Below are 13,785 nucleotides of genomic sequence, written 5' to 3'. Positions count from 1 at the left end.
TGGAGCAAGCATTTGCAATTCATCTGTCGTAGCATGCAGGAGCTGTGCTCCATAAGCTGCTGACTGTGCCAAGAGTCTGAAACTCTGTGAGGTAAACTTTGAAGCAGGCTATAGTCCAAGACATTTTGTGGACTTATCTTAAGGCTTGGGGTGAATCTCACCTGCTATCACTGAATCCAAAATATGCTGTTTCCGGATAACAAACTTTGTAATCACAGAGCATATCAGAATTAAAATCCAGCTAAACCAAAAAAACCTAAACGTAAAAAAAGATAAAATCTTCCTCTGGCCATTCTGCAAGAAGACCATAAAACTGTTTCAAATCTATGAAGGAAAAGGGATCTAGAAAGCAGCAGCTTGGGCTTCTTAAAGAGAATTGAAACACCAGAGACTTCTGCTGAGAGAAGAAAAACTGCCCCTGCTCCACTGCTGACAGTTCAGTTGACTGGCTGCATGGGGAGAACGGCCAGTGAGCGTGAAAGAACAGGGGCACAAAAGCATAATGGAACTGTCAGGTAAACCACACTGCAGTCATTACTTCAGTGACAACAAAGTTGCTGGGAGGGAATGAAAAAGGTGACTTGTTTGTTTGTTTGATGTTAAATTCTCTGTCTCTGGTGAAACCCCATGAAAAATGATAGTCATTTATGTTCTCTGCACAGTAGCAAAGACATGCATTTATTTTTTGTGTAATCTGGAGAGCTCAATTCTGTACTCAGAATGACACATACTAGAAACCATTTCAACCTGCAACTGTTAATCTACTCTACCAATTTTATTATATAGTAATCAAAAGAAAACTCACTTTTGTCATATTAGGCAAAACACTGACTGTTTAATTTTCTTTTCACCTCTCTGTTAACTATTATTCTGTAGACTTCAATGCCACTATTCCAAATGTGGAGGAAAACACAAAGCAGATTCAAAGGACTCCTACGCATAATGAGATGTTTCTAGTTCTGAAACATTCAGTGATCACTCAGGTACTTACCACCTGCTAATCAAGACAGCAAGGACTCTCCTGATCATTCACTTTTTTTATCTTAAACAAATCAATGTATTCCTCAAGCCACTTACCCTGTAGTCTCTGGACACACCTTCTGATGGGACAGATCCTGAAATCTGACTCGAAATGGTCGCAGCTATCAGCTGTTTACACCATTCCACGTGAGATCCAGTCGGGCTACAAAACCAGAAATTTTAAATTATTCAGCAGTAATTAAAAATGTATATTGAAAACAGCATAGCAACTGAGCACATCCAGAAAGCAACACCGTAAGTGATCACTAACATCATAAAAATTAGCTTGCTCCGTGGGCAGAATGCAACTATTCTGTGGATCAAATTAGGAAAAAGATTTTTATTAGATCCAATCAGAGATGTAGAGCTGTCAGTAGGTTAAAAATGAGGTTAGGTTCCTATGAAGTTATAAAAATGTTATGTTCTGTATCCAGTGTAATTTTTTTCACCATTCACAAACTTTTTTCTTAAAGCCATTCATAGAATGAGTTTGGTCAAGTAACAGGAAACTCCTTATTAATATTTCCTGTCCTTATTAATATTTCCTGATTATTCTGTAAATCCTCAGAATTAAATTACTCTATGCTAGTATTAAAGAATTTAAACTATGCTAATGTTGTATTCTATATTAATGTTAAATGTCGAAAATATATGTTTTCTAAAGGGTAACTTCTAGTTAGCTGTGTTTTTTTCCAATTCATAAAATAATCCCTGAATAATCTTCAGGGCAGGCCTTTCCACGTCACAACAAGGAATTCTGCAGTGTAGGGTGTTTGTAAGAACCCTAAAGCATCTGAACAGCAGAACTGCACTAAATCCCAGACGGTGCAATTTGAGAACAGTCACCTGAACCAGTGCTGCTCTCAAGTAAAGCAGTACTGAGAGTGAGAAGCAATGACAGTTTGAAGTGCACTGGGTCTGTTCAAACATGACAATATCTGATGAAAAACTGGCAATGGCAGAGAGAACTGTTCCCTGAGTGCCACTACAGCCTCAGCTGACACCTTAGATAACTGCCATTTTTCTTCAAACCATTTAGCTGGGCTCTTCTACAGATTGAATGGTTATTCAGAAGCCAAATACAGCAAGGGAATGTTAATTATATTTTTTTTTAATTCATCCATAAAATAGCTTTGGATTCTGTAAGTATCTCGTGACACTGAAGTGAATATACATACACACCCAGCACCCAACAGGTGCACCAGACCTCTGACATTAAGAGGGTGGAGTAACACCCCTAGATGACCAATTATTACTTAACTAGAGGTCTTTCCTTGCATTGACTCTGCCAGGTGACAACAACTTCACACCTGAAATGAAAGCTCTTCCAAAATTTTCCTGGTAAATTTTAGTATCTTTCTTCCCACCTGCACATTCTATACAGTACTAGATCTCACAATGTTGTTTTGCAACTAAAACAGATCTATGACAGTCCCGCTTTGAACAACGAAGATAACTCTCAGGTTAGTGCTGAACTGGAGCCCAGATTCACTTAGAGAAACTTTTCACTTAAGTTTTTCAATTAAGAGTGCAAGGGCTAAATCCTACAGTAATCCTTTTCTGATCTCATTTATTTCTCTTTCTCTCACATCTCTTTAGGGCTTGCCTATGTTTGTTTTCAAATAAGCATTTACTTGTTAATTAAGAAAAGGATTAATTTCTCTATGGCTTATCTTCACCAGGGATCACTACATCAGTAGAGTTAAAATAGTAGCAGGAAAATGAATGTGCATGCAGGACCATCCCCTAGGACCAGTGTCAGGAAGTGTCAGTGTGCCAGAGATCACACCGCTGCCTTCCCACCATCGGCCAAGTGGGGCACACACCAGTACTGCCTTTCTATTCTGTCTCATCTGCAGTCACTCACATTAGCGTGGCCTGTTACTGACACACTGGCAAATAAATAAGCCACATGACCAATGGACATTATAACTTCCCCAGGGTAGAACAGGATTAGGAAAAGAAAAGCTGAGAATTAAGATAAGAAAGTACACTAATAAGGAATACAGAGGTGCATGTTTTGGTGATAGAAAATGGACATTTGATTTCCACCTTCACTAGATGAACAATGTAAAACTCCAGGTTTCTCCTAACAGAGACATAAGAGAATACAGAGACTGGAACCTGGCGCTGATTTCTAAATAAAGTTTGTTTATTTATTTTTCATCGCGGTGAGGTTTCTGTTAGTTTCAACTCCTTGTTAAAGGATTTTAGGCTCAGCACTTAAGGCTGCCTTCAGCTGGAAACTTCTGAATGAAGGAATGACTCTGCCAGCAGCTGCTGGAGGAGACGCGGTCCCATCTGGCGCCCAGCTCCTGGCACCGTCCCGGTGAGATCCCGTGGGCAGCCGGGCACCGGGGACACACGGCACACACCTGCGGACACACGGACAGGGTACACACCGCACATACCTGCAGGCACACAGACAGGGGGACACACGGCACACACCTGCGGACACACGGACAGCACCGGGACACAGGCACAGCACACCGGGGCACACCGCGGGGGGGCTGGGGAGGGAGGGTTGGTTCACAGCACACCGACTGACACCACAGCGCGCAGCGGGGGCGCACACAGCGGTGCCGGGGACGGTCACAGCTCTGCAGACCAAACACACGCACAGCACCCCCCGGGACCAGGCTCCAAGCCCGCGGTCGCTCTCCCCGCTGTCTGCACCGACGCTGCCCCCGCCCCGGGCCGAGCGCGCGCGGCCGCCCGAGCCCTCGGCCCGCCGGAGGCGGCACTGCCGGCACAGCAACCGCAGAGGAAACTTTGACAACAGCCGGTTCCCGCCGCGGACCATGGGCAGCAGCCGCCCCCAGATTGCAGCTCCGCCGAGGCCGCCCCGAGGCCGGGGGGCCGCGCTCGGCCGAGGCTCGGCCCGAGGGGCTCCCGCCGCCTCCCCGCCCGGCGCCGCGGGGAGCGCAGGCCCCGCCGCCCCCTGTCCCGCCCGCCCGCCGGCTCCGGCCCCGCTCACCTGTCCAGGGTCTCGGTGCTGGGCTGCCGCGACCCCGCGCCCGCCGCCGCCGCGCCCCCCGCCCGCACGGCTCGCCGGCTCCCGCCGCCGCCCTCCACCGCCGGCCCGGCCGCCGCCGCCGCCCGCTCCATGGCCCCGGGATGGCGGGCGGGCTCCCAGCCCTGCCCGGCGCCCCGGCCCGGCCCCGCCACCTCAGCCCGGCCCGGTGGGGCCCCGGCGGCGCCGAGCGCTGTCACCTGGCGGAGCCGCTTTCCCAGAGGCCCCCGCGCCGCGAGGGCGGGCGGCGGGGCCGGGCCGGGCGGAGGGAGGGCCGGGCCGGGAGGAGTGGGATGGATGGGATGGGATGGACACCCTGGCCCGCCGCCCCTCCGGCCCCGGCACGGACACCCGAGCTCACGGACGGCGCGCCAGTGAAAGGGCTGTCGGAGACAGAGGGTTCAACACTGACATCTTTATTTTCCCCGCCCCGCACGTACACGGCAGACAGAGGATGTTCACTCCTCTCCCCCCGCCCCAACGCCGCCCGACACGCAGGGCCCGGCTCCGGAGCGGTCCCGCGGTATCCAGGGAGGGCGGGCGACACGGTTACTGAGGAAACAGTAGTACTGAGGAGATCCTGCTCGGTTATAAAACACGTTTTCTCATGCACGACAGGATGCTTGCTGCGAGACAACACCTGAACTCAAGGCAGAGGTTAACAATACATCAGGAGGTAGTACACAAGTCATGTCTTGGGTACAGCCATAACAGTGATGCTGGGGGGGGGGTAAGGCATGAGCAAATAAACAAGGCATTCGACAAAACACCTTTCTAATTAAGTAACTGAAGCCCAGCAAAAAAACTAGGTTATTTCCTCAGGTTCATGGAAGTAAGAATACATAAAAAAACCTAAACTAGCATTCCAAGACGGGCATTTCTTATGGGATACTGGGCATTCATTGCTGGTGATGTGGACATCCCAGCTCTGCTTTTTCACCCCTCCTGGAAAAGGCACTCGGCACCTTCACCTCTCCTTCACCACCTCAGCAGCTTCCCCAGATGTGTTCCTGGCAGGGAGCTGTTCCTGCAGCGTGCACAGTACAGACACAGCCTGTGTGCAGAACAACAGCCCAGATCACCCCGTTACAGGGAGAGGAGAGAGGTGTTAACATTGACCGCTTTGTCTGCCTACATTCACAAGTAGTATCTTCCAATATGTATTGGATTAAAACCACCCTTATATTGGTCTAATATGTAAAAACAGAATTAAAACAAGTATCTTATCTGCTGACTTGAGAAAAATCCAAGCCCACACAGAGCCTTGTTAGAGAGCTTCAAAGATAAATTCGGCTGAACAGTAATATGAAAAATGGTATATATGTAATGAAGTGCAAAAAGATCCTTTCCATTATATTACACTTTCCCAAATGCAATTGGTTACCATGTAGTGTTTAAACAGTAAAAACTATTACATTTTCAGAAATTCTTCACACCACTCAGAGATGTCACCAATATGTTCAACTCAAATACAGAAACTTTAAATATTCTAATAAAAATAGCTTTTTTTTAATAAACCACGAGTAAGTAGAAGGCAAATATACCAGAGTATGCATAGCTTTTAAAATGTAAAGTACATCATGAACAATTGAGTATCCTTCCTCATTTACCTGATGTAATGCATCTTTTTACCTTAACAAGTCAAGATTTTGGGACAACATTGTTATTTTGGATACACATACTGGAGAACACAGACGGGAGAGTGAAATTTAGAGGACAAAATAAGTCATATAATCCTGTGTATTTAGAACATACATGTTGTATGCTCTGAACTTCCCTGAAAAACATAGTGCAACTCAGTGCATATAATGAATTAAATCAAGAGGCGGTATACTTTCATTCCTTTGAAAAAATACTGTTTTAAAAATATTCACTGTCCTCTAAACTTTGACTTATTTCATGGAACTATAACTTTAAATTTAGTTTTCATATGCAAAATATTTACACTTTATAAACCTGCAGAACTTCTAATAAACTATATTATATATACTTACACAAAACTTAATTTATATATAATCCTATTATATCTTGCAGATCAAAACTCACCACATGTACAATAATTTACACTGACAGAAGCCTCAAGCATCAAAATATCTCCTTTAAAATAACAATATTAGAGTCCTCTGCAGATTCTGAACTGCAGTATTTCCTGGATTGCCTGAACATCATTAAACTTATGAGAATATGCAAAATTTTAATTAAATATCAAGAGCAAAGTTTGTGCTGTCATAAGAAATGCTTGCAGCTATTTAAAAAATACCTGAAATGAACAAATTAAAGGTTTACAAAAAGCCTGTGAAAGGAAGGCTTGAAACTAGAGCTCACAGGAAAGTTCAACGTAAGTGCACTCACTATATGCAAATCTTGGATACCAAAGCCCCTTAAATACTTAAGAATAAAATTTGCTGCACAGAAGTTAAATTAAACAGTAAACTATAAATGTACAAGTTTTCAAAATTATTTATAACTGAGAATTTTTCCCTACTTTGGTATAAAAGCTCCTTTAAACAGGCACATTTACTTTAACAAGACGAACAGAAGCTTTAATACTATGGCTATTGGTGGATATTTAAGTAATGTCTCTGTGGGTCTGTTTTTAATTATATAAACCGTCTTTAGAAACATTTTATTCTGCATTAATCCAAAGAACCAATATTGCCCACAGTGATGATCTGCAATATACTTTAGATCTGAACAATCAGCCAAAACAGGACTTCTCTGAATCCAGTACAACTGGCATTTGTTTTTCTTTTTTTAAATAAAATCAATTTACAATTAAAAAGGGTTTTTTTTAAAATTTTGATATCTACTGAGCTATTTGAACTTTTTAATCAGAAGCATAGCAGTGAAATGCCTTCCATATTTCTATTTCAAAAAAGGAAAATTTGGAATTCTATGATAACCAGAAAGTTTCAGCACTTCTCTCTGAAATCTTAAAATAGAAGTTATTTTTTACCTCATGAACTCATATGTATTCCTAACAGGAATACCCACATACCTAATTTTACACAATGTGAATATTCCTATTGCCATTAATGTGTTTATTCACGACATGTATTCAAGACTGAGCATGAATTTCCTTATAGGAACATGACCTACAATGTAATAAATTAAAGCATTCTTATGAAAACAATAAATCAGTTTAATTTCCATTGTACCAGACTTTCCAAAGTAACTCTTAAAAAGCCCTCCATAACTATGAGTTGATTAATAATGTTCCCAGTCCACAGGTTCTGAAAGGCACATAATCAAAGAGTTGGTTTTGTTTGTTCTGAAGTCCTCCTCAAATAAAGACAGTCTAAAATACTTTGTGTTAGGACAGTCTAATGTAAGGCATTAAAATATTCCTCCTTTTGCTATAGATCTATGTGAAGCACCACTTGCTATTACAGTATAGAAAGAAGCCAACACTTTCTTCAGAAATGTGTTTGTACTTGGGACATCATTTGTGAGGGAGATGTTGATGAGGCTGATGAATTGGGTATCTTAGAATTATTTGTGATCTGTAGCTCTTCAAGTCTCCTGATATAATCGTCACGTAACGCAAGGAGCTCCATGTAACGCTGCTCCACGGGGTTTGGCTGCTAGAAAGAGATCCATGTTAGTCTTATCACTTCAGTCCAACTACTTCTACACAGTCAGGATGCTGCAGTATCCGTGGTTTCCTAGCACATGTAGCAGGTTCCAGCTAAACATTTCTGTAACCCAAGAGCCCACTGCCTTCCACTTGTCTCCCCCAAAGAAAATCTTTGCACAGAACAGTTTGTCCTAGCTCAGTAAAATCAGCCACCACTTCCTGGAGCACATAGATTTTATTTTCTTGTTATCTAACATTGTGTGCAAAGTAGCTATTCATATACCTTGTCCAAAGCTTTTTTCTTGACTATTAAAAGGTTTTAGATTCCAGAGGCCAGACGTCTCACCATCTTCCCTAAAAAACAGTGTTTAGCCAGAGCAGATTATGAAGACATGAAATCCATGTCTTCAGATTAAATAGCTTCTCTCACTGATGAGATTTACTTGAGTTTTTAATAGTAAATTTGCAACTTAGTGTAAATAAACAAGTGAAATAAAAAAACTTTATTAGTGAATTCTGTAAGTAAACTTAAATATGTTTAAAATCAACTGCCCTGGCTTTCAGGAGATTACTCTGGGAGAGCATTTTAACTGCTTCCACTTTATTAGACGAGTAATGGAACAAATGGAATAGAAGTATTACCAGTCTCTAAGGCAGATACAGAGCCTAAAGTTACCTTCAGCTGTATATACCTGTCCAGAAGTCGCTGCTGTTTCACAGTTAATTGCCTGTAACTCAAAGCTACCAGCAGTGCAGTCTCAGGAGCAAATGGAAATGCCTCCCAAAACCAGCTGAACCTGCACTCTGAGGGGCACCACTCACTGCCCACACATATGAGGATCATGATGAATGCTGAGGCAACTGGGGAAGTTGGATCAATGCTGAATGCAGGTATACTAAGATCATTAGTGATGTAGGGATAACGATTTTGTTAGTGACAGACCAGACTCTTCATTAGACTGAGGTCTGATGCAGAACATGCTTCGAAGTGATGGCACTAACAAAGGTAATCAAAAAAATGGTTCATGCCATGTGTTCACAATTCAGCTGCTTAAGTGAAGATGAAGCATAAATTTCATGAGCAGAAAAAAAACCCCTCGCATTTTGTATAAAAAAAATGGTGAAAATTAGGGACCATGGAATATTGTCACATGGGTTTGCATGTCTACTAAGAAACTCCTGCCAAAAACCTCTCCTGAATAATGACAAAGTGCATTTTTAAGTAGATCTACAGCTAATTTGCATGTCTTATAATCTTTCACTTTCTAAAATAAATCTGTGGATTCACCTTTTGCAAAACACCCTCATCTTTCACAGTCAGCAAAAAAAGCTTTAAAACAAGAACTTCAAATTAAAATACCACACGTACTTGTAAAAAGCCATAGCAAACTGCCTGGCTTCCCTGCAGCTTCTAAAGTGCTGTAAATAATGCAGGAGATCGGCTGTGGAAAAGGAAGTGCATTGCTTCAAAACTCCTGACTCATTCCAGGGGCTGGAGTGTGAAGACTGCTTCTGTCAAAGAAATTGTCCCTCTATCTTGTCCTACTCAAACCTCCACAACTTGTTAAGGAAAGACAAGTTAGTCTCTGTGCACTATCTTTACGTGCTGCATTGCTGAGATTTCGAGCAAGACTGTAACAACATACACTGTCCATAAACTAAACATTAAAAGCACAGAACTCAACTATGTGTAACTTGATAAAAGCTTTTCTGGGCTTCCAATCTGAACCACTTGTATAATTTTCAATAACAGCCTTCCTTCACAGTGTAAACAAAGTTGGATCATCAAAGTTAAATAAAAAAATTACATCTTACCATCAATAGAAGCCATCAATACAGACAGTTTTGAAAGAGAAAGGACTGAAAAGGTCATTTAATTTCTAAAGAACTTCATACCCTCTCTCAGAAAAAGGAGAAAGACTAAGCAAGTGCAACTAAGCATGTTTGTGATGCTAATGCCCTCACTCTTCAGGGATCAGCAAGCCCTATTTCTAAACATTGTCATTCAGCATTTAGTAGCATCAAATGCCGTTAAAAAATGTTCCCGCAGCTGTCTCCAAGAAAAGGGGCTAGAAAGAAGTCGAGGATGACTTGCTACTAAACACTGAAATAAAGCTCAGTGTTCTGAGAAGAGCAGAGTTCAAATAAGAGAGAAATGAGTAATTGCTTTCACCTTTTTTCTCCATCTTTACGAATATAATCTTAAAAACCCGAACAGATTACAGGTACTATCCCACAAGTAAGTTATAACACAAAATCTTTCATATTTCCAAAGTCTAAAAGCATTTTTTGTCCATTATAGAGAATTTACTTACTTGTTGCCGAATTCTTGGGTTCCACCTGATGTAGTAACTGACCCAGAGCTCTAAGTGACGCATACTGGCTACTGGATAGAGTGCTCGGTTTAGCTCTTTACTATAAAAAGGATTGGTGTACTTAGATTTTTCACTGTTTATCAGAGACCATAACGATAACGTTTTCTCAGTCACTTTCTAAAACGAAATTGAAATAAGAACAGTAAATATTTGCAAAAAGATCAGGAAATCCATCACAGAAGCCATGGTTACATTCTAAAATTAATACACTTCTGGTTTACTTCAAAGCGCAAGTTACTGTATTAGAAAGATTCCAAAATCAATGCTTGACAAGTATTTCAGTGATGCACACAACTACTGTTTAAGAAGAATAAAGCCAAGGGCTGTAACCAAATACAATACAACCAAAACTTTCTGTAATCACCTAGAGTCAGGACAACAATGCAATTAAACAAGCAGTGGTTTTACTAACCTCTTTTTCTCTGACAGACTCGCTGTTATACAAGAAAGTGCCAAACCGGCAGCTGTACAAGTGATCCAGGATTGTAATCAGGAACTGCTCATTGAATTCAAAGGCTGTAGGAAACTAAAACCAGAAAAGACAAATTCATTCTTTACACGGAAAAAGCAGAGAGATACGCACACGCCCTGGTTAAAAGGCTAAAGGTAGAGTTTAGAAGCCTGGGCACACGTACAAATAATTTTTAAGGTAATACTTTCATGTACTGCACAGTAGACTAAGTGTTCAGATGACACAAGGTGTTCAACTTTCTCAAACTAGCCACTAAAAGAAACTCTTCTCAAAATTCTGTGCCTTTAATTTATAAAAAGAATAGAAGACAGATACATTTTTATGTTTTATGTCTATAGTGCACTCATAATGCAGCACCATACAGGAAAAAAAAGGTTTACATCCTAATCCTTGCCCCTAAACAGACCAAGTTCGCTGCTTTGTCTCATTACTTATTGAACATACAATATTTAAATCACAGCACTCAGAAGATCCCAAGCTTCCTTTTCAAGCTTTGACAAAACAACATGTCCCTGCAGTTCAAAGGACAGCTTCACAGAATGGTGAAATGAAACAACAGACTCCATTAAGCCAGTTGGATGCAATTCCTGTAAAAGCATTCTGCTGGGTACAAAACATCCCTCAGTATGTTTCCAAGAAATGTCCAGGACACATCAGCCGTGCCTGCACAGCCAATGCCATGTCAAGCAATGTAACTACAAGCTTGTATATCACTTCAGAAACAGGGTAGAGAGATGGCACAGTTTAAAAGTAAATACACGCTTTTTGACTACAGGTCAGAGCAGAGGGGTACACTGTCCTCTTCAAATATATTTTTAAAAACAAAGATCTATGGGTTTGATTCAGAAGGTAATAGTGTGAAGAGATTACTGAAGAATAACACAACATACCTGTTTAGACATCTGCCACACACAATCAATAAACTGGAGGAAGATGGGTGATCTGTCTGCATCAGCATGATTTTTATCACCATGGCCTATTCTCTGAAATGAAGCAATACAGTCTCCTGTTAACCAAAACAGGCATTTTATGGCAACAGACATTATTTCTTCTTTTGTACTAGAACATTCTTTTGTAACAGAGCAACCTGGTCTTATAATTTACAAATGAGCTACTGCACCAAGGAGGAGAGATTCAGATATAGAGAAATACTGCAAAGCTGTTCCAAACATGTCTGAAAAAAATTCCAAAGTGATAACTGGTCCTGTTACAAAAACCTGTTAGTTATTGGACAAGTAGAACTGTTGAAGTATGCATTACTTAGCAAATAATCAAAACATATTTTGAACTATATTTACATAGTAAGTCTGTCAAAAGCTGAGTTACATACTTTGTCTTCTTTTGTATTTGAAGCCACTGGAGAACCCAGATCAAACTACCCACACCGAATCCCCTCTTCCCCCTCCACACTTGAACCTTAAGTAGTCAGCAAACATAAGGGAGCTCAAAGAAACGTTCATGTTCTTGACACAAAATTAATACAGATTTTTGAAGTGTGGGTGAACCACTTATTCTGAGGAGCCTAAAATAACAATCAAAGGAATTCTCCCCACAGACAGAAAAAAAAAATTTACATTTGGTAAAAGCTGTTTACTTCCTTTTAGCATCTGATAGCTGAGAACAGGTAAGATTCAGGGAACAGAGATTCTATTAACTCCACAATTCAGTTTGAATGTACTTGCCTGGAGGAGACAGGCAAGTCTTAGTACGTTGAACTAAGATGTTGTCTATCTGCCTGTAAGATCACCAGCTTAATGTCTTAAAGACATGAAAAATCATAAAACCCCTACACTACTCTGTACAATGGCTTGCAAGATAGTTTAAAATAATAGAATTGAGTGGCAGGAAATAGAGGGAGGTGAGAGATTGCAGCTGAACTCAGTCAACAGTAGCAAATTACTCGAAAAACACTATAGGGAAGACAAACAAATTGGCCTCCTTGCTTTTCAGTTTTCATGATTTGAAATGCTTGCTATCTTTTAACAGTCATATATGTGTTCAGTAAGGAGTAAAAGTCTGTCTACTTTCACTAACATTAGCAGTTTTAGGATGTCTGAGTATTTTTCATCTATAATTATGTCTTGTATTTGTCATATTAGAATTAATTTCCACATAACAAGCAATTTTATCAACTGCATAGTGCACTAAGTCCACTACACATAGAAAAGTTGGTGTAGGGAATTCCTTTTCAACAGGGAAACTTCTTGCACACATCATTAGATAAAAAATATGGAGAGGAACTTAAGTATTCTACTATTTGGTGATTTGATATTAAAGAATGCAAATTGCAACCCTGGTTCCATGAAAATGTGAAGCTTGCTCTAACCCAGACAATATAAGTAACATCCTAGTCCTCAACTCCTCACTTGAGGGAAAACATAACAACAGTAGTTTCAGAGGTGATGTTCAGGAAATGCTCTAACTGCACTGAGTGTCTAGCCCTCACTATTCAAATTCACAGCTCAACCAAATAATTACCAAACTAAACCAGGGTATGTGTGATCAAATATTTTTTGCTTGCGTTATCAGGGTTTTTTTCATAGTCTTTCATGTTGGAAAAGACCTTAAAGATCATCGAGTCCAACCATTAACCCAGTACTGACAACTCCACCACTAACCCATGTCCCCCGCAGGTTTTTAAATCCCTCTAGGGATCCTGACTCCATCACTTCTACAGAACACGTCAGGAAAGACCTACCTTCACTATAAGCATAACAACCCATCACATCAAAATTTACAGCACTCTCAGATTACAGCAGGTGGCTAAAGAAGAGCGGCTTCAACCATTTGCAAAGATTGCTACTTGAGTGAACAAATTGGGAAAATAAAATAGCAGTTTAAGCAAAAGCAGCTACTTAAATCATCCTTATTGCTGCTGCATTGTCAGACATGAACCAATGGACTGAGCGAGTCACCTGGAAGGGATGTGAAGTCTTGCTTCACTATTAGGAGAAAAACATTATCCATTAAAGAGAGAACACAGTCCTTTGACTACCCAACTAAAATGACTGGTTTAACAAAAAGAATCACAGATTATGTGAATTTATTCATAATGGTGAAGGACACACATCTTTCTCTTTAAGCTTTGTGTTAAACTATAATGCATGCACTAGGCTACAAGTCTCCTAGTTATACTATCTAATTTTATCTGCATCCTAACTTTTTTTTAAAATATAAAATAAAATGTGAGAATAAAAAGTCAAGCCAACGGCTTCACATTTTCCTGTGGCTGTACCAAGATAGAATACTTAAAGGTTTATATATAGAACATAGCCTTACTGAAAGACCACAAGTAAGTACACAAAAAGATGGACTACATCAGGTATCA

General features: G+C 40.8%; 2 protein-coding genes across 14 annotated transcripts in view; both read right to left on the bottom strand.

Moving 5' to 3' along the window:
• The window catches only part of MTMR1 (myotubularin related protein 1), a 37,586-nt gene extending 33,458 nt beyond the window's left edge, over positions 1-4,128 (bottom strand). For 2 of the 4 annotated variants that reach the window (XM_017816599.1, XM_017816607.1), the window contains exons 1-2: positions 3,998-4,128; positions 1,078-1,183 (exon numbers count right to left, since the gene is read on the bottom strand). In XM_017816599.1, coding sequence (XP_017672088.1) covers positions 1,078-1,183; positions 3,998-4,128 — 237 coding nt within the window. The remainder of the gene's footprint in view (positions 1-1,077; positions 1,184-3,997) is intronic. The other 2 variants (XM_017816613.1, XM_017816623.1) reach the window with 1 other exon arrangement.
• A 489-nt stretch (positions 4,129-4,617) lies between these two features.
• The window catches only part of MTM1 (myotubularin 1), a 40,946-nt gene continuing 31,778 nt past the window's right edge, over positions 4,618-13,785 (bottom strand). For 8 of the 10 annotated variants that reach the window (XM_017818121.1, XM_017818069.1, XM_017818099.1 and 5 more), the window contains 4 exons: positions 11,348-11,440; positions 10,398-10,511; positions 9,926-10,102; positions 4,618-7,617 (listed from right to left, as the gene is read on the bottom strand). In XM_017818121.1, coding sequence (XP_017673610.1) covers positions 7,450-7,617; positions 9,926-10,102; positions 10,398-10,511; positions 11,348-11,440 — 552 coding nt within the window. In that variant the 3' untranslated portion in view covers positions 4,618-7,449. Of the gene's footprint in view, positions 7,618-7,671; positions 7,965-9,925; positions 10,103-10,397; positions 10,512-11,347; positions 11,441-13,785 lie in introns of those variants that run through there. The other 2 variants (XM_017818130.1, XM_017818139.1) reach the window with 2 other exon arrangements.

This window comes from Lepidothrix coronata, unplaced genomic scaffold, assembly GCF_001604755.1.
Source record: "Lepidothrix coronata isolate B3197 unplaced genomic scaffold, Lepidothrix_coronata-1.0 Scaffold2, whole genome shotgun sequence".
Taxonomy (NCBI): domain Eukaryota; kingdom Metazoa; phylum Chordata; class Aves; order Passeriformes; family Pipridae; genus Lepidothrix; species Lepidothrix coronata.
Note: the sequence above shows the minus strand (reverse complement) of the source record. Positions and strands in the feature narration are given on the sequence as shown.